A 24,935-nucleotide genomic window follows, 5' to 3' on the forward strand; every position below is an offset into this window, starting at 1 on the left:
ACCTTTTCGGGGAGGAAAAAATAAAGAACTGTTTAACACACACACAAGGAATGTTGGTCTGCAACCCAGGTCAATGTAAGCCTACAAAATTCCTCTTGGTTTTATTGCTGGCATTGTCATTAACAGTGTTCTGTGCCTGTTATCTGGTCAGATGAATTCTTTTTCTGTTATTTCAAGACATTCCAGTACATTAAGCTTAAAGTTGTCATTCATCTGTATGCAGTTTATAAAATAGTTACCATTACCTCACCATTTCACTTTGCAATGAGATATCCTCCCTCCTAGTGTTCTGCCCCACAGTATGACAATGTCATGTACTCCTCCCAGTGATTTTTCCTTAGTAAAATCTATGACTGTGGTTTTCATAGTAATTGAATTACTGTACTGAAACAGTTGTTGCTGATTTCACATTTCAGCCAAGGATTGGTGTGAAAGGTTATTCGGTGTTGGGTGCTGTCTGACTTAAAACAACTGAATCTGTACCCAGTCATTTGCTATCTGCTTCAGTTCAAAAGCACCCTAAAAACCGTTGCTGTCTTCACAGTCTGGGCCTCTATAGCAAAATTTTGTCTCACACTGGTGATCTTAGCAGCCAGACTCCATACCAGCAAACACTGCCAAGGGCTGGAGTGTAGGAGCTTCCTCTTGCTGATGTTGACAACACAAAGATTATGTTGTTTGTGGCTGCTCCTACCCCTGTTCTGACTTGCTTGCTTTCCATGTATTCCAGCAGTGGTCTGTGTAGCTCTTAACACATCCTCAGCCATCCATGTACCCAGGCATGGATGATCTTTTTTATTTTCCATAATTCTCATACTGCAGTCATCAATGAAGCCAGGAGCATGGTTGGGCATGGGTGCGCTACAACATCACCTCACCAAGCCGCTGTCCTCAATTCCAGAGGTGAAGAGTTCAAGCACAATCTCCCTGCCAGTTGGAGAGCACAAGCATTCCGTAGTTTTCTTCCTTCTGAAGATCTTACCTGTTCTGTTGTCGTGTGAACATCTGACATGGTGGATCTTTGGAGCAACCGTTTTCATTTTTAACATGGCAATGCTGTGTATTCTGATCAAACCCAACAGCAGCCAGCAGTCACCCATCAGCTCCCAAGAATCCTTACAGCCAAAAAGCCTTTGTCTGTCTCCTAACACAGTGTAACCAAATTGTTTGGCTCCTGGGATGTACCTTTGGGGAACTGTGGCTGGGATACTAGCAAAGACATGTTGAAAAGAAGGAAGAAGTGTAAATGAAATTGAGAAATATATGTGTGAATGAAGCCGGGGGGGGGGGGGCGGGGGGGATGCTGAAAAGAAGAGAGAAGTTTAAGGCATGACATTTCTATGAGAAGGCAGGCTGAGAAGGACAAGGCACAAAAAAAGCACCAAATCTAAGGAAGAAAGTGAAAAGAATCAACAAAGAGATGTATAGCCCAGTTCTGACAGACAAACTATCAAGACAAATAAAGAGCTGGCAGAAGAAGATTACATCTCATGTTTTGTACTATGCTGCTAAGAGGTCTTTGCGAAGTGGAGAAGCTTGTATGCCCACATGGTGTGCTGGGTCACTGCTGGGAGGAATCCCACTTGGATCAGTGTGAAAAGGGTGCACCTACTTTTTTGTATGGCTTTTACCTGGAAAAAAACCCTGTATTTCTGTTCCAAAAATGCCTCAAGAGTTGAAATACCATGAGGTAAGTAGGAACAATTGTGGCAGGAAAGACAAATACCTGGGCAAATCACCAGTGCAGACATAGAAGGCAGGTTGGTCCTCATCATTACTGTTACCATCTTCCTTCCAAGTTCATCATGAAACTTAATCATTGTACAAAGTCTACTAATTTTAATCTTCATTAGGGAATAAATAAAAATAGACTGTACTCCAGGAGCTAGATTCACAGCTCAGTGAGTACTTAACTTTGATTTTGGGATTTACAACAATGGTAACTGCTCAGAATGCTTTCTCTCTTTCCTGTGTCCAAATTGCTTGGTCTATGCAAGCTTCCATGTTTGGACTTCTAAATACAAAGGCATATTTTATTAATGGATGCAAATTAAAATTTTCTCCTGTTATACATGCCTGCTTTCAAGGCACTCACACCCTGTCATCTGTTAGGAAGCAGCCACGTTGCCTGAGTTTTCAGGGACTGGGTGTCCACCAGTGCAGACAAGAGGTGAGCATCAGTTTATTTGGAATAGCTGCCAGTGTTGTGACAAGTAAACCTGTGCCATTTCAGGGCCCCTGCAATGACAGATGTCACATATCTGTTGCAGAGAGGTCATGCCAGCTTGAGGACGCAGATACAGGCTTAAGTTCAAGCATGGGAAATTTATTAATATTCAAGGGGTTATGTTATTTCACAACTCTTTATCACAGTTCAGTTTTTCCTAAATTAAGCCTGTCCTTATGTGCATGACATTAGTATAAGGCACATTAAAAAAGTAGTATACAGACTTGGGGTTATGGGTTGAAAACTTAAAGAAAATTATTTACTTTGAAGTATCCCATGACGTCTTGTTTTTTTGTAGGACTAGTGAATTCTTTTCTAATAAAATGGGTAGATGGAGGGGATAGTCAGCAGAATTCATTGCTCCTGTAGTACCTGTTCAGAGCTTGACTGTTGTTACGTCTACATCCTGAAAAATCATGCAGGAAGATAGAACTGTTGCTCATGTTAATAAATTATTTTATCTATAAACTTCCATTCTCAAATAAGTAGACATTTTACATGCACCTACTCTGAGCCTAAAATCCTTAATCATTTAATTTGTTTTAAATTGTACTGTGGATCCATAAAACTTCCACACTGGTACACCACTGTAAGTCAGTTAACTTCGAGTCTATCACTGCAAAATTCACAGAAATTTCTCTGGAAGCTGATGTAGTCTGTGTCAGACTTTTTGAAGCTCATTGCCATTTTATACAAGCATCTAATTTCTGCAAAGTATGCCAACAAGCTGCTATAAGAAAACAAGGTAACCTGAGAGAATCGACAAGAACATTGCTCTTTCTAGAATCTTATCCTCTAAACCTTCCTTCATGTAAACCAGTATGTTATCTCTATAGTTAAGTCTTCACTGGGATCTAAGTTAAGTTATAATTCTCATTGACTGTTTTAGGATGCTGTAATATTTCTGACCTGCATAAGTATGGTCTCAAAAGTCAGACAGACATGTCAAGCACCTGACACTAAGATTTTTCACAGTGGTAGCCAGTTGGTACCTACAGGCAGGTGGATGGCTACAGGAGTCAGACTCTGACAATACAGAAATGGAACTGGGGAAGCCCCATGCATTTTACTTCACAGACCCTCTGCAGTCTCCTGACCCTGCTCTCTGAATTAGAATTGCCTTAGAATTTCTAGTTCAGAGTTTGTTTACAGCACTGGGTTCTTTTTCTTGATAGTTGTTCAAGGTTGTAAAGATCTGTCTAAAAATAAAAATTAGAACATGTCCCTCGTGCACATTTCAGTCTCCTTTCTCAAATGAGACCAACCAGAAAGCAACTGACTCCGATACTCCTAGTCTTGGTTGAATATAGAACATTGCTGAATACACCAGTGAGTGCTGCTCTCAGCACACAATGGCTGGCAAAAGACTAGCGTTGTAACCTGAGTTAAGCTTCTGGGAAGAGATGTTCTTTTTGCAGAACTCTCTGATAGGAGAGAGAGAAGCATGTACTCAGTGTGTATAGAAGCCTTCACAGCTCAATGACAACATTCCCTTGGTTCTCAACAGTCTTCAATGTCTGGGGCATCTAGTGTAAATACCGCCAAAATTGCCTTTCTGTGTTCTGTCAGGCTATTGTATACTCCAGAGCCCACTTGAAATTATTATTATGATTGTGAATTTAAGTGTATTTTGTCCTTTTTCAGCAGATAGGCATGCTAAGATGCGTACCATCATTGTCATTTTACCTTCTCTTTCTGCTTGAAACTGAAAAAGAACACGGAAGGATTTATTCTCATTCTGTACTCAAGTGCCACATAATCTTATTCCAAATATTTGTGAATATAAAAATAATTCATTTTTTAAATATTTTCCTATACTTTCGCTTTAATTGTTTTTGTGAGACACTCAAAGGTACTGTCTGTGTTTGAAGAGCCTTTATTACAATGTGATTTCCAAATTTCGGTATTCTATTTTATTTTGTTTTCATGGCTAAAATGTTAGAGAACTAAACTACTAAAAAGCTGTAGTTGTGTGTGGGATGTGTGTAGCCTCTCTTAGGTAGCTTAAGAAAACACTTTGATATTCAAGAACATTCCCCCATAATGTCCTTGAAAATATCTAACATTTTGTACAGTCTGCTGAATTCCAAAAGGAAAAAATAGTCTACTATGTTGTCAGACCTCTACATAAATATTTTTCCCTCTCCTTTCACTCCTTCTGTTTCAAGAATGGATGCTTTAATAATGATCAGGAATCTTCACTAAAGACACATCTCTTTCTCCTTCTAGAGGAGTCGATCTGTTTAATTTTTGCATGTCCTCACCATCATTTCATCAAAGATCTACCAGATTGCAACAGACACCCCAGCTGGACTTCATCAGGTTTCTGGTTCTTTTGCTCTCCCAATTATAAAGAGCTGTGCTTGGAATGAAATTATTTCTATTATATTTATATATTGGAAACAGCCTTCCGATACCTAGAGGGGACCTACAAGAAAGCTGGAGAGGGACTTTTTACGAGAGCATGTAGTGATAGGACAAGAGGTAGTGGTTTTAAGCTGAAAGAGGGGAGATTTAGATTAGATATTAGAAGAAATTCTTCACTGTGGGGGTGGTGAGACACTGGCCCAGGCTGTGGCAGCTGTGGGTGCCCCATCCCTGGCAGTGCCCAAGGCCAGGCTGGACAGGGCTCTGGGCAACCTGGTCTGGTGGAAGGTGTCCCTGCCTGTGGCAGGGGGGTGCAACTAGATGATCTTTAAGATCCCTTCCAATCCAAACCATTCTATGATTCTATGATTATTACTGTTAATTGCTATTACTAATTTTGCAGAGGTATGCATTTGGTGTTGGGAAGCCTGAGTACTTGGCTAAGCTGGTGGTTGCCAGTGGTAAATGTAGTTTGTAAGAACAACTTTAGATGAAGTTTTGTCTCAACACTTGAAGCTTTTTTAACTCTTACCAGTGTTCCAGCCCAGTCTGAAAGGTTTTACAAGCTTTTCAAAATAAGAAAGCTTTCAAGTCCCCATCTAAGTGAATAAAGTGCTCTGGTTTTGTGGTTCTGGGACAAGAAATTCTGACACTACCAGCCAGGTTCTTGTTTCATCAGTGTTTTGGTGTGATCAGTACATTAAAAATGAATGCCCAGACAACTGAAAGCCACATTTCTTTCCACAATTAAATATGGCTGTATGACTCTGGTAGTGAACATTTACAAATGTATCTTCCAGTTTTTTTCATTCCTTACTCTTTGAAACCAAAGTTTCTCCACTGGCAGAAAGTAAATACATTGCACCAAATTTTGTTCTTTAGACTTTACTCTGACATGTGATGACTAAATGTTACCCTGATGTTTGACCTCAGTCACAAACCATATACTGCTTGGCAGTCCAGGAATGTTTAGCCCGTGCCTGACCTCATCAATCGTTACTGGAGTGTGGAAACAGGCAGTACCTCCCGCACTGGGAGCGGGCTGCTTTGGGACGAGACGGAGGTGCCATCTGTGGGTGAGAAGAGGAACAATTACGGCAATGAAATTACGACTGGATTTTCTTTATTCAGTGCCTTTTCTATATTCGGTGAATTTAAAGATCAGCATCGGTTAATGCAATTTCAGTAAAAGGCTTATGCCGCTTTTAATAGGATGATGGAGACATAGGTGTCTGCTGTTTGGTTTTGACCGTGTTCCTTTACACCACAGATTGCCCTTTAAAAATCCTTCAGTTTAGGGATGTTTAATCAGATCACGTTTTTGGAGGAATAACATTTTGGGTGACTTATCATAATAAGTCCACATTGTTGATCCAAAAAGAATAATTTAAAAAGTGTCTATATAGTATCCTTTAATCTTTAGCTTAGTCCAAAAAAGTAAGTAAATCTGTTATGAGGCATCAGCAAGTCATGGATGGATACAGCTGAGAGGAAAGCAGGTAATTTTTAAGGAAAGTGCTATTCTGCTTGTGTAGCATACACTCAGTGCCCTGGAGTTCCATAAAACACATGTGTTTCTGATAGTATGTGCCGTTAGTGGAAAGTTTTTTTGAAGATAATTTTCCTGTCAGTTGATTTGTTGTGTGTTGTGAGTTAGTTAACATGCTGAATATTTTCACTCATGCCATATTCTCCTGTGCCACAAACAGTACTTACAAAGAAGTAATTAGGTGGATAATTGTCTGGCAGGTACTATCTCTGCTAACTAGATTTCCCATCCTTTATATGCTTTACTGATTCTGTTATTACCCATTGGAATATACTTTACAAGCAGTTTTATCAGGATGCATCTTGATCTACTTTATTCATTGCCTTCACTCCCGGTGTTTATCTCTTACAGTTCATAAAACATCTATTTTGATGGGTGCACTTCTGTTCTCTCAGTTCTTCAGAGATACTACATGACTGTCTTCAATTTCCATATTTTCTTGTTACACACATTTGTATGGTGATTTCATCACCTCTCATCTTCAAAGCTTGTCCATGCTTGGAAGTTTTTCAGCTCTACCTCTCCATTTCTAAGTATTCTCCTATCACATAATGTTGCTTCATTTCCTCTTGAGTATCTTTTTCGCTGGAAATACCACCACAGTCCTCCCTGTTGCTCAACCCTGTAATAATGCGCTGCTTCATTCATCTAGTATTCAAATTCCACTGCTTCATGCAAAACATTCCCTAATAACATTTCTGATAAACATATTTGTTCTTTCCCCACAGCTGTGACTCCATAAGGTCACTCCCTAGCCCTGACTGTTGTAACATCTTCCATACTTTCAATGATCTAGAACTTCCCTCTCCCTTCTCCCTCATAGTGAGTATAAATGTATTTGTTAGTCTCATGTTCCTAGCCTGGCAATCTGACCAGATCCTTCCATCTTTGCTGCCCCATAATTAATTTGATCCACTAAACACTACTTTCCATCTCCCCTTACTTAGGTGTCCTTAGCTCACAGTGAACCACCCTGAACTTGACCTTTTTGGAGATGCTACAGGACCTCTAATTTTGACTGGAGTTGCACAGCTGCACAAAATCCCAGTCGGGAGCCCTGCACATTATGTAAGAAAAAGTGCTCAGAACCTAAGGACAGGAACAAAATGTAACATTTTCCAGTATTTCAAGCTCCATAGAGAATCACTGATGACAAATTTAACAAGCAATTGTTTGTGTCAGACAATATGACAACTATTGAGCAAACAGCTGTTGCTGCAGATGGAATATGTATGGCAGCCGGTGGGTCCAGGTGCATTGCTCTGGAATAAATCAACAGAGCATTGGCATGTTGGTTTATTCTTGGCTGTTTTGATGGCAGTTCTGCCAGTTTCTTTGATGCTCTGCTCTCAATCTTAAGAAAACATTTTTTGCACAATGGTGTAGTAATGTGTTGAAATTTAAATAATAGGGAGAGGACTTCCAATGATTATTAATAGATAAGGATTTAGGGACACAGCCTGTTATAATTCTGTGAGTATATTCAACTTGATTTTTAAAAATAAGATTGCAGGAGATGCTCACTTTTCCTGTACTTTGTCTTTTAGATACTCTTAAGTTGTTCAGGAGCAGAGAGAGCATTTAACTTATAGATAGCTTATCTGTATCTTCATTTTCCTGATTGGGACACTGTGCCAGGTGCAACAATGGCTGAACCTTTATTGAGGAAATTTTCTACTTTCTGAGAACTGAACTAGGATCAATAACAAATGCCACCTAGGTCCCTGAATAAGTTGAATTGATTTGACTGCATGTTTAAATGTGTAAGCTTCTACAGCCTGTTACCAGTACCCCGAATCATACTATTATCTGGTCTGGTTTAGTGCCTAAAAGGAAAGACTATCTTTCAGTATCCCTGCAAAATAATCTTGAAATATAAATCCAAAGGTCATCTAGAAAATCCCTTGTTTCTGACCCAGTTTGGTCTTCTTTCTGAAAAGAATCTTCATATCCTTAAACCTCTTCTCAAGAGAACAGCGACATGGAGAAATAGTATTTTTAGACATGCTAATCCCTTTCCTTGCTTTGATCTAAACTCTAAAGGAATGCAGAAAAACAATTTATAAATTGTCTTAGGGCTTGTGCTTTCTGAATATTTACCTTTCTTGTCTGTTTGGTGATAAAATCATAAAGGTTTTCATAAATCACTTACAGCTTGTGTTCCCCCTATACTTACTACTATGGTCTTTAAATATATTCCTCATTGGCAGACTCGTACAATCATGGGAGTTCATAATCACATTTAGTGTTCTTTGGTGAATCAGTATGTACACTGCAGCAATGCAGAGTTTGTTATTAATAACTGTAGTGGAAATGAGAATTCATCCTCCTGAGTATTTGGTAAATGCAGTAAAGATGTTGTGGGAAGATTCACATGCTTTTTGTTATAAAAAAGATCCATTCCATAGGTTATAGCTTGTCAACAGAAAAACAGATTAGGCTGTTTGGTTATACACTGACCCAGCTTTGAGTCTCTCTAAATAAAGAGAACCTGTAAAAGAGTAAAGGTAAAAGGGGAGCCTGTGTCTGGGCTTGCTCTTAAGCCCTTCTTCTCATCTTTGGAACCAAACATCACTGTTTTAATGGATATTCCTTAAAATTGTTGGAGGCGGGGGGGCACTCACAATCAGATCTTACATTTTACTTCTGGTCTGGCTGGGGGGTGAGAATATTTGGGAAAAAGAAGAGTAAATGGTATCCTCCATGCAAGTCTTCACTAGCAAAGATGGTAGACTGACTGTTTTGTCACTGGAGAGCACAGATAAGTGGCAACCTTTGTGTGACGCTGACATCTGCTAGCTTCAGAATCTCCTACATCTATGCCACGTCTACACTGACAACTTAAAAGGAAGCACAGCAGGGGTTGGCTTCACAGCGTCCTACCAAGGTGAAGAATTCACATGCACAGAAACCCATATGTAACATATATGGGTTACCTATTTGGAAAAATGTTTATCTTCTCCCCACCAAGTGTAGAAAGTAAGTTATTAATGCACTTTGCTGCCAAAGAGCAAATTGTTATTGTAACCAAAGAGAACTAGGCCACTGGCCAGAAGGGTGACAATGATTTCGTGGAACCAAGACAATTCACTGGAAGTGCTTCTGCATGTCCTATGTCTTACTTCAGTAAATTGATTGGAGGGTATATTTATAGTATAAAGGACAACTTTAATGAGAGTCAGCTCATTTTGTGCAGTTCCTCTTCATTACTGACAACCCTTCCTGTTACAAGACTTGTGAATAAGACACTTTCCTTTTTTGTTCAAGCAGCTGTGTTTTTTTATATTTGTTTCACCGACATGTTTAATGTCTCCTTGAGTCATTTGTAAGTACAAAATAGCACACCCTCTGATGCTAAAATTTATCCTTTGGGCTCCGAGTTGGGTCTGCTGTTGTTCCTATCTCATTATGTATGTACAGGAATAGGAGTTGGGGGAGAAAAACTGCTTGGGGGGAAAAAAAAAACCAACAGAAAAAAACCCAAATATTCAGGTCTATTCAAATTGATATGCTCAGAGGAAGCCTAATGCACAGTTCCAGCTAACAGCTGTTGTAGAACCAACAGGGGAACTCGCACCTGTTTTGTGAGTTTTTCCAAAACAACAGTAATTATTTCAGAAAAGTGACAAATAATTTAATAAAAGCAATGATTTGTTGAAATTGTAACTGGGGGAATATCCTGCCCAAAATAATAGAGTTATTTTAAGTTGCGATACATTTGGTACCTAATCTGCTTGATATTTTAACTTTGTCTGTGTTTAATTTGAAATTGCTGTGATGCCTATTGATTAGTTTCATCTGAAACACAAGCATCTGTTACAAAACATTGATTTTTGCATCACCTTTTGGCCAAGTAGGTTAATTGAATGGTGCTTGGGGAAATTATTTCAAATGCAGTCTCTGTCTAATATTTGTCTTCAAAGAGCTGATGGAATTGTTTGACATTTAGCCAAGATATCTGCTAAAACTGGAGCTTGAGCAATGAGGCTGTGTAACTGAGGTAGTGATTAAAGTCACATTTTGAAGAAAATTTGTGTATTCCCTGTTTAGACAAAACAAACAAACCAAAGGCCAGATCTGGCTTCCATTAGAGCTGGTGGGAGTTTTGCCATTTTTTTAACAGTTGACTGTTGGACTACTGATATTTTAGGGAACACTCGGTACCGTTGTCCTTGCAGTTTAAGTTAGCATAGCGTACTGAACTGTCATGCAAACCCACCTATATTTACAGTGGTGTTTTGTATTGTACATACATGTGGTACTCAGGTCACAATAGTTTCTTGTGGTTCCAGGCTTTAGTACAAATTCAAAACCTGGATTTCAGTCAACACTTAGGAGACAGTATGCTTATTTGCCAATTAACAAGTGTTGCCTCATTTTAATGAGGCAACGTATTTCTAACACTTCACCTTCTCAAATATCAAAGGGGAAAAGAAGGAACATTTTGTCGACTGAATCCCCCTGAATATTCCTGGTAGTTTCACATTTATTTCTAAAACATTCTGGAAGAGACAATAATGTAATAAAATGTAAAAACTGTAATGTAAAAAAAAAAATTTTAAATAATCCCTTTTCTAAAAAGTACACTGTAAATTGTTGACAACAAACCATAAAATAATGCATCATTGCTGCAAAATAACAACAGTCTCCCACCATTTGCTGATCTGTATATCTCTCAGGATCAATCAATATTACCAAAGCATTGAAAACAGAGTCAGAAAAAGAGGTGATAAGTGATTTCTGCTTCTCTTTATTGTGATTTGTGTTTTTGTATCTCTTGTTTAAGTGTTCCACTGACATCAGGTTGCCTTCCAACTATCTTTCTTAAAATATTTGTGAAGCAAAAGGTATATGAGTCAATGTTTTGGGTGCTAGTGCTTATCTTGTGTTGTATGTCACTTCATGGATTCTTTTTTCAGTTGTCATTATTCTGTGGCAGTTAGGTGGCTCCAGGCATTCATACAGCAAATTTCTCTTTGGGCTTTGTCTTTTCTTTACTCTGGCCATGCACAAGACCATAGAAATAGACGATTAGGTGAGGATGAATCTGTTTCAGTGAAGATTTCTGTTCCTTCCCTAGAGACCTAAGACCTTTCTATAGAATTAATGGGCTCCACTGATTTAGTTTGTTGATTTCATTAAGCTGTAAATGAAAGATATATAGATGAAGCTTATGGAATGTAAGTTAGCAAGCTATTAGGATAAGAGAAGCAGGTTGTAAAATCCAATACAACATTTTTTCCTGTATAATTTAACAAGTAACTCAACAGATAAAAATAGATGTACTGGCTTTGCCAATGGAATTTGACTGTTTTCCAATCTATGTGTCATAATCTATGTCATGAAGAGGAATAAAACAGGTTCCAGTTTATATCCCTGAAACAATTTAGTTGTTTATACTTGTGGGGAGAAGCTAATTAATCTCCTTTAGAGTTATCTTTCATCAGTACTCTTTGCTATCCGCGTTCCCAAAGTGAAAACAGTGAGCTTGATTCTTTCCTCACATTAAGATGTACCACATTCCAACTTCATTGCTTGTACTAAATAATTCCTAATTAGTCCGATGTGAGATTAAAATTATCAAGTTAGTGTGTTCAACATTTAGGAGAGACCACCCCAGACTTCAGTGAGTTTACAGGTGCTCTCAGTGTGGATTATTATCTTGTGATGGAAGGGGTTTGTTTAGCAGATGTGCCAAGGAGCAACATGGTCTACAGTGAGTTAATGAGTGTACTTTCACTATATTGAAGTTATCCCATTAAAAGTATATGGTTTTTCAGGTATGGATTTAGAGAAAATTAGGCTTCCAAGCAGTCAGATACATTATCAAAATAATTTCTGACATATGTAAGTATTGAAAATACCCTCACCTGTCTAACTAGAAAAGCTTCCATTATACAAACTGAAAGATCATTTAATAAAACACTATAACACAGCAACCATTTCTACTGCCTGCTTGATGTTCACAGTTTTGCCAACTTGACTGAAAACCTCTACAGTCGGTTTTATTTACTCACTTGTTGGCTTGCTGGGTGTGCTTCGGCAGCTGCTGTAAGCTGACCTGAATGCCTGCTGCTGCCTGAAAGGGCAGTCCTGCCCTAAGTGTGCTTCCATCGCCCTCCTTGTGCCAGCATAGATGAGGGAAATGAACAGAAAATCAACCCAACAATCGCATGATTTTCAGTCAAATCAGTCTTGGCAAATATCTACACAAATGAAGGCAGAAAGGAAGTGATGGGAATCAGAACTGAGGATAGCACAGGAGGAAAAACGGGACCACGTTTTTTTGGCAGTGGGTTGCATCCATGTCAAATTCATGTGGCAGCCACAAGGTATCACTTCACAACATAACATGAGTGGCATAACAGTGCATTGCTGCTCTTCTCAGAATCACAGAATGGTCAGGGCTGGAAGGAACTTCTGGAGATCATCTAGTCCAACCCCCTGCTACAGCAGGGTCAGCTACGCACAGGTCATGTCCAGGCAGGTTGTGAATGTCTCCAGAGCAGGAGCCCTCACAGCCTCTCTGGGCAGCCTGTCCCAGGGCTCTGCCACCCTCAGGGTAAAGTTTTTCCTCCTGTTCAGGTGGAACCACCTGTGTTGCTGTTTGTGCTTGTTGCCCCTTGTCATGTCACTGGGCACCACTGAAAAGAGCCTGGCCCCATCCTGACACTCACCTTTAAGAGATTTGTAGGCACTGATAAGATCCCCTCTCAGCCTTCCCTTCTCTAGGCTAAACAGGCCCAGCTCTCTCAACCTCCCCTCACAAGGGAGATGCTTCAGCCCCCTCATCATCATCGTCATAGCGCTCCCCTGGACCCTCTCCAGCAGTTCCCTGGCCCTCTTGAACTGGGGAGCCCAGCACTGGGCCCAGCACTCCAGATGTGGCCTCACCAGGGCAGAGCAGAGGGGGAGGATCACCTCCCTCAGCCTGCTGGCCCTGCGCCTCCCAACGCTCCCCAGGATCCCACTGGCCTTCCTGGCCACACAGGCACACTGCTGGCCCATGGGCAACTTGCTGTCCACCGGGACTCCCGGGTCCTTCTCCACAGAGCTGTCCCCAGCAGGTCAGCCCCAGCCTGTACTGGTAGAGGGAGTTGTTCCTCCCTAGCGCAGGACCCTACACTTGCCTGTCTGACCTGTCTTCCCTCCCTCCCCTTCTCATCCTGGCCATAAACTGCAGCTACTTACCTTTATTTGCCATCTGTTGCTTGCAAGACCACACTTTGATCCATTTTAGCTTGCTGAGCATACAGTGGGCAAGAAGCTCAACTGATCATAGAACCACAGTTTAGATGCTCAGACGATGCTAAATATTTTACAGTATTCAGGGTATAAAAGTAAAACATTTTCATGTTCTGAAGGCATGTACTCCATTAATAATCATACAAGATTTTCGTAACTCTTCCATCTATAAAAAAAAGCAAGTGACAAAACTCTTCCAGCTGGAAGTAAGTGGTTCCTCGCTGGAAAATGATTCCTTAAATGGTCACAGGTACATTTGGCCTGGAGAAATATTACTTAGCATTTGATTGTTGTTAAGTCATCCCACTAACCAGTTAATTGCTGTGGCCTACCTACTGATGCCCAGCATTCAAGTCTGAGCCAAATGTAAATTGAGCTCAGAATATGCTACAAGCTGACCTGAACTAATGATTTCAGACAGCATATAAACCATAATTCTAGCCCTGCAGGCCTTTCTCATCTGAATGAGCTTTGCGCAGTAGTTCTATTAAATCTATAATGTGGAGTGGTTAGTGCTCTATCTATAGCTGATCCAAAAGTTATTCATTAAAAATTATTTTTTATGAAAATTGATTTTAAACTAAATTAGACTATTCTCGAAAGACATCTCTTTCTTTTTTTGAAGGGGAAAAGATATTGGGGGGGGGGGGGGAACAGACACCTGAAAATTGGGAAGAAAAATTGCTTTTGACCAAAAGCACAGGAAAATTTTTTCACAAACAAAACTTCATTTTTCTTGTTTGTGTTCCTGACTTTAAAAAAATGCTGGTTTTATTGAAAGTATCAATGCAAAAGGAACTCATCTTCCATCTCCTGTTACCCATAAATATCTGATACTCTGACCTGGACAGAAGGAGAGGACAACAACAGCCATTAAGTCTCCCAGGACTTTTTTTTCCAGATTCTGGTGGACACCTAGTGCAATTTAGAACAGGTTGAGAAGTCGTGTCGTAGCTCAGATTTTTTCTTCTCATTTTCCATTAGTTTGGGAAGCAAAGTGCTACTGCCATTTGAAATCAAAGTCTTCTTGTTCTGTCTCTTAGCCTGATAAACGTCTCCTAGGGTGAGGTCTAGAATCAGGCTCATTTTACTAGTGCTCCAAAACTGGAGATGCTTCCCGGTATTTCATAGAATTTGTCTTCAGAATGTAATCTCACTATGTAAGGTCAAGTTATTTAACAGGAAAACTGGATGCAAAAAAGGCATTCTTCTTTCCAGGCTTTAGTGAGAACTGAGCAGTACTTGATGGAGACAGGAAAAAGGGCCAGCCAAACTATTGCAGCTACGCTTGCAGCCCCAATGAGAAAAGATTATGGAGTGTGCTGGTTCAGCTGCACACAAGTTAAAGAAAACCATGGTCATGCGGTGCAAGTGATGCTTGTATAAAATCCTTCTCAGCTCATGTGTATGATGCAAGGCATTGTATAGGTATTGCGTACTTCAGATATCTTGGTAATAGCTACTTGCAACATCTTTGTTTTGTTTTTACAGGACACAATGGAGAGGTGATACTACACTGCTAAGTGATACAATATACTGCTGAAACCATCATCAGTATTTCAGTCTAAAATTTTGAGATAAAAGGACAAGTGCAAACAGAACTACCTTACAAGCCGTAAAGGTGAGACTATAGGCTCCCTCCTTCTAGTTTATCTACACATATATCTGTGTGCACATATACACACTTCATCTATCAGCTTGCTACATTTAACTGTTGTGGAGTCCGCTGTAATACACACGTTTTCCTAGGTTTTACATACATACGGCCAGATTTTCTTAAGAGCTCAAATGCTGTTTCATTACCTAATGAAACGGATAGGATTTAAAAATTTCTTTATCTAGCAACTGCGGTGACACTTTGAACTGACCTGTTCCGAAAATTTATCCCCACTTGGGAGTGCTTTGACATGGATTAAAAGAGAACAGTTATTTGTACTTGATCTCACCATATCCCAGTGGGTCAGCGGAACCGTTATCACTTCAATATATAGCAAGTCCTGGTTTTCTTTAAGAAACAAGAGAGGTATTTATCAGGATAAGAGTCATTACATTCCTCCAGTTCTGGTGTGACAGGAATTTGAGATGGAGTGGTGCATAGTCCAGAGCCCCTATGGAATTGTAACAAACACAGGTTCTGCCTGGGTCTATCCAGAGTAATATGCCTTTTACGTTGAGAATGAACTGGCCAAACCCAGCCTTATTAAGTCCACTGTAGTTCAATAAATCAAACTCCAGCTTTAGCAGTATTTTTGTATCCAGTATATAAGGTCCAAGCATGAATGTGCTGAGCACCTGAGACCCACTCCCAGTTCCCATTAAAATAAACAGATCAAATCTTTGAGTTCTCATTTAGCCCTTGCTTAAGCAAAACTCTCAAACAGTGAGTCATGATCCAACTTCATAGGCATTGCATTAATCAGAACCAGTCTGGATATGGCTCTTGTCAGTTGCTTCCCTTGTGTTAGGAGACAGTTCCTTAAACCTTTATACATCTGGGTAACATTACTACATATTTTGGTAACTTTAACAAAAGTTGAGAATACTGTGTTACACAAGAACCACTTGCTATTCTAAAAGATTCATGGTCTTAGAGAATAGCGTGTATGATCTATATGACTGCATGATGACCTTTAAAGATACTGTTCTACCAGCTTGACAGCTGAAGCGTTGTGTGAATCACAGACCTTGAGGAAATTCTTCTGGATAATGTCACTACACATGCTAAATCTTTGAACTGTTAATTGGACATTGTTAACAAGGATGCTGTATGCAGTATGCAATCAGTAAGGCTGATAAACCTAATAAGAGGGTGAACATACCAGTTTAATTTTAATCACTGACATAGGCCATGGATGGTTTTTCTGGTCTGTTCAGTAGAGTAGCTACTGATATTTGCGGGAACCTTGCCTTCTGCTGCCTCCTGGACTTGCCCGTCATTGTTGTATACAACATTGCAGTGAGATTTTGAACCTGCTGAGTTCAAGCGTGTTATGATTTCAGTAATATTACATATACTCTGAATCAATAAATTAAGAAGCACAGTAGTTTCTTGGGTTCTTTTCATAGAGGATATTCTATTTGAAATCTGCCAGTGTTAATTATGTAACCTTAAAGTGGAATAAATTACAAAACCTTGAAAATTACAAGTGCATTAATCCAAGTCCAGCAAGACTATTTGCAAAACTAAGGACTATTAATTTAATCAAGGGTAATCAGGGCCTAAAAACCTCATTTTAGTCTGCTACTGAAGTCATTACAGAAATATCCGTTTTCTGTGACACAGTACAAAGTTAGTTTGAAAAGTGGCCTAGTGATATGCAATCTGGCTTCATTTTTGTATGGCTACGAATGTAAGTGTGCATAATTTTCAGGTGAGGATTCTATGGGAAAAATGTGAACTCTTTTCATCTTGTTGGAGACTGAATTCTACATTCATTCTGTGGTCATTATTTGCCCAGTATCAAAATAATTCGTAATAAAAATCTGTGCATTTTTTCAGTGATTCTGAAATTATCCAGCACTTTGCTGTCAATTTTGATTGATTTTAATTGATCAGCCAGTAAAAAGAAAATCTGACCTAACCCAGATGGCTGAATGCATTTCTGAAAGCTTAATACATTTTTACATATCATTAGTTACGATATTTTGAGTAAATTTGGCTGAAGTTATAAAGCAGTCACTTGTAAGAATTACTTCATGTCTCCGTACAGATACAGCGATAAAGTCATCCTATTTGCCATTTAGTTGTGATTACCATTTTAATCCATTGTTCATGTATTGGCTATTTGGGAAGAATTCCAGCAACTCATAAGTTTCAACTTTAACATTATTGATTATAGAATCAAAAATATCCCATATATCTAAGTTCATCTCACATGTAATAGCTGATCCCAGCTATTTCAACAAAGCCACATTTTTTTGCCTCTGATTTGTTCTGTAAGATCTAGACTAACTCAAAATTTCGCTTCCGTATGGTAAGTGGGTGTAGTAGAGGTGCATATTCTAGGAATATGTGTTCCTTCTGGAATATAAAGGGCTGGGGAGCGTGGGTAAATTGGCTTGAGGTATTGGAAATAAAGGCTGAGAAACTGTTAGGAATATCTGGGCTTTTGAAGAGAAATTACGAGTTGCACTTGGCTGTTACTTGAACTAAATCCAAATGCATATTTAGGGAATATCTGGACAATATACAGAATGGCCATAATTTGTTCATCACAAAGTGAAAATTCCGTCTACTCATACTACTCTTAGGATTTAAACACCTAACTTAAAGGCTGGCTCAAGGGAAAGCAAGTGAAGGAGTCTTGCAGAAAGTCTTTTATATGTTTCAGATGGACTCCTTTGTTTCCTTGGCAAACGGTACATTCGAAGTAAAGAAAATATATTTTCAGGGAGTCAGGTTTAGGTTAGTGTTCTGGAAGTCTAAAAATGCTACGAAGATTCTTAGTAGCTGAGTTGGGTAACAAAGTGAGGGAAGGAAAGCAGAGAGTCTCATTGTTCCGCCAGCGTCATTTGGAATGGTACTTGAACTTGTACGTTTAAATAAACTATTTCATATAAAACCTACTTAACTGCTTCCAAGTAATTCTAGAATCATAGATTAGCAAAACCTGAAATTTTAAAGAAATCGTGGAGTGGAAGAAGCATTGTTCACTAGCAAAGCTCTTTACCTCCATAAGTGTTGTCTCTTTTGAAGAACTAACACATTTTTGAAGAATAACTTCTTAAAGAACTATGTTGAGTCTACTCTAATAAGTTGTGTTTATCCAAGAACCTGCCAATTCTGTTCTTTAGTATAATTTCTACAAATTTGCATAGGACAGACACCAGATTTACAGGTCCATCTTACAGCTGTTTTAGAAAGCTGGCCTGCAGTTTGCCACCTTCCATTCCTTGAGGACAGAGCCTATTATAAATTACAGATTACATACCATGGTTAGTACATCCTTTAGGAGCACATAATCTGTCATATAACTTGTCACTATTTGTTTTATGGATTTTATAGAATCATAGACTGGTTTGGGTTGGAAAGGACCTTAAAGCCCATCTAGTTGCACCCCCCTGCCACGGGCAGGGACACCTTCCACCAGACCAGGTTGCCCAGAGCCCCATCCAGCCTGGCCTTGGGCACTGCCAGGGATGGGGCACCCACAGCTGCCACAGCCTGGGCCAGTGTCTCACCACCCTCACGGTGAAGAATTTCTTCCTAATATCTCATCTAAATCTCCCCTCTTTCAGCTTAAAGCCATTGCTCCTTGTCCTATCACTACATGCCCTTGTGAACGTTCCTTCTCCAGCTTACTATTTTTTGTTCCAGCAGGTTTTTGTTGTGGGTTTTTTTTTGTTCTAACACCTTTTGTACTGACATTGCACTTCATGAACCATATTCCATTTCATTCCCTTTTTTTAAGAAAGGCTCTAATATAAGATACTTTATAAACTCCTTCATGGTGATCAAAGACTTGAAGATTTTGTTTAGCTTTCTGCAGTCTTGTCTTCCTGTCTTTTGGTGCTCACTGATCACTTGTTGGCCTTACAGATTTTCTGGCAAGATTTCTTGCTTTTGATGTGTCTGAAAAAGGATTTCATTCATAGTATTTCTGCCTTAGTGAAATGTTTCTCAGGACACTTTTTCATTTGCCTTACTTCCTTTTTAAATCTTACTAGCCAAACTTTATGGGGTTTGTCTTCATTTGGAAGCAACTTAATTTTTTTGAGGATGTTTCTGTACTTCCAGTTCTCTACATTGGCCTGTTATTAAGCATTCTGGACATTTTTGGCCCTTTGTAAAGCATGTCTGCTAGGTGGCATGCATTCCGTATTTCTAATGTCTTTAAGCAGTTTCCACACCACTTGCAAATACTGTAAATTTCTTGCTGCTCTTATTTTTTTAATTAAATACTGGGGTGGGGCGGTGGGGGGGTATGGCGGTGGTTTTCTCTTTATTTCCTTTAATCTCTGTTTTTCAAGAAGTTTAGACCTGAATACATTTTGGCCACCGTTGTGAGCCACAAAGTGCCTCTTTCACAGTAATATTTTGAACCAGGACTCTCATACTGCTTGGTCTTAAGAAAGAAGTATTATTCTCATTTTTTCCTCAATTAGCTGATCCCAGCAAGAAGCTATTACTCTAAAATTATATCCATATTTTTGTTATCTTCAGAAGTAGCTCAGAATTAATTTCATGCCCATTCCCATTCACCTTCCATTTGAGACATTACTTCACTAAATAATGAGTAGTGCTGAGGCAGGCAGGCAATAAGCATAGAGAAACTTCACGTTATCTACCTTCCTGATTTCCAGCGGAGTCTGCACTGAATCCTGCTGAGAAGCGTTCTTCTGATTAACTGTTGCCAAAGAAACTATAATGATCCCACTGCGTCAAGTATTTCTGAATGAAAAATCTGTAGAGAAAAATCCTGACCTGACAGAAGGGCTTGTGAACTAATTGGCTACTTCAGTTTCTACTGTTTCTGATTTATTCTCTATACATTACTTCTTTTGTTGGAGCAGCCATTGATAAATGAGAGTTTGGTTTTTTTCTCTCAGATACTTATTTTAGTGCGTTTGAAAGAACTTTGCACAATCTGCTAGCAGCAAGGCTTGTGCTAAGCCTGTTACACTTCCAGGTTTCATAGATGCATGAGTAAATGCAGAGGTAAGGCTTTTACAGATACTTACCTCATCTCTATTGTTTTGTCCAGATTGCTCACAGTCTCTGTGATAACACAAATGTAATTTCTTCAGTCCACTAGAATTTACAGGTCATTTCCTACAAATCCAATTTTTAGAAAAGGAACATGACGCTACCTTTTTAGACATGTTGTCATCAATATGATGAAAATAAACATGAAATAGATAATGGACATATCAGATGGGAGTGATTTTTCTTTTTAAATTTTACACTGATATATCTCAGAATGGAGTGAAGATGTTTATGTGATGAAGGTAAAACATTAGAATTGCAGTTTTCAGTTCTGGAATTGTTTCCCTTTGTGACCTTGAACAAATCACATATAAATTCAGTGCCTTGTTTTTCTATTTAGAAATTGATGATTGCTTTTCTTTTTATGTGAGAGGTTTTATGAACTACTTTTATTAACTTGAGGCAAATAGATAATATGGTGATGTAGTGACACGTGAGATTTCCAAGGGGAGGATGTTTGAATTTTTGTATTATGCAATCTGCATGAAGCAGTTGTTAATTCAGCAGGATATGCTGTTTCATAGGGATACAACTCCTGTACAGCAATGACAGACGAGTATACAGCTGACACTGCTGGATGTCATCCAGTATACTAAAGGGCACAGCCTCAGCTGCCCTGACCCAAACTCATTCCTCTCCCAGCAGCCCATCACAGATGCACCTTTCCATTCCCCGAGTGTTTATCACCTTCAGTATGATTTCTTCCCAGCCTGCTCCACATCATCTTTAGAAATTAACTGCAGACCTCTTGAGTTTCATCAAGTCTTTTCCTGTTATTCACTGCATGATGAAGATTTAACCAGCCAGCCTTATGACTCGGCTTGTTCCAGGGGGAAAGAAAAATAATAATAAAGTGACCTTCATGCCCTTGCCTGGCTCCCTCCCAGTGGCAGGTGTGCAGGCCTGGGATGTCAGGAGGTCTCTGCTGTGAGCGATGGCAGCCATGGGGAGAAAAGGTGCATACAGGAAAAGCACAGAGATCTAAAATGTCTGTAAAATCAGGGGCTTTATGCACTGACCTGTTTTTACATGCACAGTCTTCCAGACACATGTACAGGGCCTGTGACTGTGTCCTCTGTGATGGCAACTTGCACTCATGCTATCCTGCGAGTAGCTATTATGTGTGCTTTTCCACACAGGCTATTGGCCAGGGTACATAAGGCATCTTTGTTCTCATTTGCATTCAAAAGTTAACGTACTGATCACTTAAATACCATCAACCACTTGTAGCAAAGCATGCAGGACTTCTTGAGCAACTTCACAACTCTGGATGATGTTGGAAGTACCCAAACTCGTGGGGGTTTTATTCCTAAAAGTATTAATTATTTGCTGTGGCTGGAAGGCACTGCAGAGAGGCTACCTGATGGGCCTGTGCTGCGCCCCGGCCCAGGCCCGCGCTGTGTGACGACGGCAGGTCAGACCCGGCACATCACCACGGCAACCCCGCGGCGCGCTGCCGGGCCCAGCCGTGCGCAGCCGCTCCGAGCCCGAGCCGCCGCTCCGTGCCCCAGCCGGCCGCTCCGTCGCTGAGCCGCCGCCGCCCGAGCCGGCCGCTCCGTGCCCGAGCTACAGCCCCAGCTCTGCGCAGCCCGAGCCGCTCCCTCGGAAGGCCACCCTGCCCCCCCCGGCAGGCCTCTCCCGGGCGCCGCAGGCCCAGCCTGCCTGCGGCTGCCCCGAAGCCAAGCGGAAGCCAGTCCCGCTCCACTACCCGGCAGTTCTGGCTTCCCTTTCCCAGCCAGCGCCCCCCAGCAGTTCCGAAGACCCAGCTCGCTCCCCCGAAGCGCCGGGGCCGACTCGCGTGGTCCGGCTCAGCGCAGCGGCCCGGCGGCACAGCGGAAGGCCGATGCCGTGGGGCCGGAAGCGGCGGGCCGCGCACAGCCACATCCGGCGCTCGCCCGCGCCGGGGACCACTATGGCCGCCTCAGTGGTGAGTGCGCGCCGCGCCGCGCCGGGGGGGGCCGTGGTTCTGAGGCTGCGGGGTGCCGTGGCCTCGCCGCCGCGGGCCGTGCGTCTCCGAGGAGGCCGCCGGCGGGGCCGGGAGCCTGGCCTGCGGGCCCGGGCGGGAGCGGGGGGAGCGGCCCGGTGCAGGGCCGTGCGCCTGGCGCCGTCCCACTGCGTCTCAGCCCCTGCTGCTCCCGGGGCAGAGACGGTTCCCGTGTCTCTCCGGCCGGTTCCCCGGCCCTCCCGCCTTCGCCGCCAGCATCCTTGTAGAGAGGCCCAAGGCCGGGCAGCAGGTTGTGTCTTACAGAGACCGTGTGCAGAGGCCATGTAAATCGGCTAACGTCTTGGAATTGTCCTCAGAGCCTTCAAATGGGTGTGGTTGATTTTGTTGGGGTTTTGGGGTTTTTTTTTGGTTGCTTGGTTGGTTTCTTTAGTTATGGCTTTCCTGCTAAATGTTAGGAAGAAGGATTCCCAAGTGAGGTGGTTAGATACTGGAACAGGAGTCCAAAGAAGCTGTGAAATCTCCATCCTCGGAGTTGTTTTGACACATGACTGGCGATAGGACACCAGGCAGTCAGCTCTAACTTTGAACTTAGATTGAGCTTTGAAGTTGGCTTAGCTTTGAGCAGGGATTTGGACCAGATGACATCCAGAAGTTTCTTCCAACCTAAACTGTTCTCAGAATTTAAAAACATATTCCAGGCAATGGTTATAAAGAGCCTGTCTGGAGCGTGAAAACTAACAAAGCATATTTTCCATTCGACTTATATTGCAGGTACCCTAACATCTCATTCCCATCTCCTGGTATTTCTTTAATGCTGTCCCTCACACCCGTTCTGTCTGTTTGGCAGCTAAACAACAGTATGTTTGGCTGCTGGTTAGAAAGTGTTTGTGTCCAGATGTGGCTGCCTGAGAGGTAACAGCCGTCTGCTCTGAATAACGTCACAGGCTGTTATAATCACAGTTACCTTAACGAGGGTGGTTGTCTAATATTCTTTGTCTCTTGATGCCAAGGAGTTTCTCTTTGCATTTGCTGGAATACAGCATCTTGAAGACTGTTTTGTCGTGTTTGTTTGGAATTGGTCGGTGGGTTTGGAAATTACTGGCAAAGATAGGAAGATGAAGAGCAGGCTCATGTCCTTACAGAGGGAGATCAAAAGAATAGTATGTAGGAAGGTGAGAGTGTTTGTTGCTGTGGAGTAAGCAGGGATTATTTGATAGGCCAGTAAATATTTTGCAGTATGGAGGTTTCTTTGAGTAGAAGGGTTTCTTGTGGCAGTGCTGGGGGAGTTTGTGGAAGTTCAGATGTATGTTCATTAAAGATGGCCACGAAAATGTAAGAAGGTAAGTTGTGAAGTATTGATTGAGTTGCAAATATTCAGAACATAATAGTGAAATAGAATAATGATATACGATAATATTTGAAACAAAATACCATAACAGAACCAAATGCAGTTTTATAAATGTACAGACAGAAAGTTTGGAATCTGCTTTCCTGGATGTCACAGGTCAGGGTCTGTGCAACAGGCTGAACATTCTGAACAGTTCAGGTTCTCAGTTCAAGGGCCAAACACCTAAACAAACTGAACAAGTAACTGAATGAGATCACAGTGCAGTGGTGTGACAACAAAAGGCTGGCACCTGTGGATGACTAGAAGGAGAGAAATATAAGGAAAATAATGAGATGTGAGAAGAAGTGTTTGGGTTTTACCTGTGGATGTAGTGCTGGCGTGGTTGGTATTGGAATACATCTAATGTTTGTGCATGTTCTCTCTCTCTCATATTTTTGATCTGTATATCCAATTTTGTATTATCACACTTTACATATGTGTATATGTATAGGTGTTTTTAAAAAATGAGACACTGGTGGCATTGTCATTGTGATGAGGTTCTTGCTAATTTTCAGAAATATGCTGAGTAAATCTTCTTCCTTAACTTTTATTTCAGAACAGCTATCACAAATATTTTCATGGAATACTTGCATGTTCACACCACTTGCAGCCAGCTGTAGCCCATTTTTCAATGTAAATAGTTACAATTTAAATACAATAAATATATAAACATTCAAAATAGATCCTAAAATTGTCACCTGGCTGAAAACTGGTACCTCCTGAAAGTAGAAAAGGAGTTTGGAATAAATTTGAACATTGTTTGACATCATCTTTCAGTGATGATGGAAAATACCAACCAAAGTGACTTGCTGGAGAAATAGTGTAGATGACTAGGCTGCATAAAATTGCCTAACTTTAAGTAATTTGGTATGTTTTTTTTTTTCTCTCCAGGATTTCAAAACCTATGTGGATCAAGCTTGTAGAGCTGCAGATGAATTTGTCAACATTTATTATGAGACAATGGATAAAAGAAGAAGGGTATGTAGAGATTTTGACGATAGTTAGAACAGTTGTACGCATTTTTTGCTTGCTTTTCCAAGTAGCATTACTTAAAAGCACCTGAAAGTTGGTTATTGTGTATTGTATTGGCCAAGTTGAGACCTCTGTTCCTCTTAGATTGCCCTGTAGGAGACTTCATGTTACTGTGTGGCACTGTTGTAAAAGGGGGCCCTTTTAAAAAGTGCTTTAGACTTCTTCGTGGTAATAGTTCAGTTAGTGTCCAGCTGCGTTTTACACGTACAGGAATTGGTCAGTACAGGCAGATAAAAACTTGCTTTCTCTGTCTCTGAGGTCAGGATTTAGCTTATTTTTTTCAGAACAGAAGTTACCACTTCTGTTTCTGGGTGTATTGTGGGAGTGCCTGAGGGTGAAGTGGAAACTACTCCGTCTAGCTCTGAAAGTGTTCATGAACCATGTTGATGTATTGTCATATCAGGTATTTGCACCAAAAGAGAGCTGTGGAGACTGTTCTTTGGAATCTTAGATGTATTATGATGGTAATTTAATTAA

General features: G+C 40.7%; 1 protein-coding gene across 2 annotated transcripts in view; it reads left to right on the forward strand.

Moving 5' to 3' along the window:
- NXT2 (nuclear transport factor 2 like export factor 2) overlaps window positions 1-24,935 on the forward strand; it is a 68,046-nt gene that overhangs the window by 39,603 nt on the left and 3,508 nt on the right. The window contains exons 2-3 of one of the 2 annotated variants that reach the window (XM_080365832.1): window positions 14,880-15,009; window positions 24,318-24,404. In XM_080365832.1, coding sequence (XP_080221958.1) covers window positions 24,387-24,404 — 18 coding nt within the window. In that variant the 5' untranslated portion in view covers window positions 14,880-15,009; window positions 24,318-24,386. Of the gene's footprint in view, window positions 1-14,879; window positions 15,010-21,623; window positions 22,022-24,317; window positions 24,405-24,935 lie in introns of those variants that run through there. The other variant, XM_080365831.1, reaches the window with a different exon arrangement.

This window comes from Falco punctatus (assembly GCF_963210335.1).
Source record: "Falco punctatus genome assembly, chromosome: 15".
In the NCBI taxonomy this organism is placed as follows: domain Eukaryota; kingdom Metazoa; phylum Chordata; class Aves; order Falconiformes; family Falconidae; genus Falco; species Falco punctatus.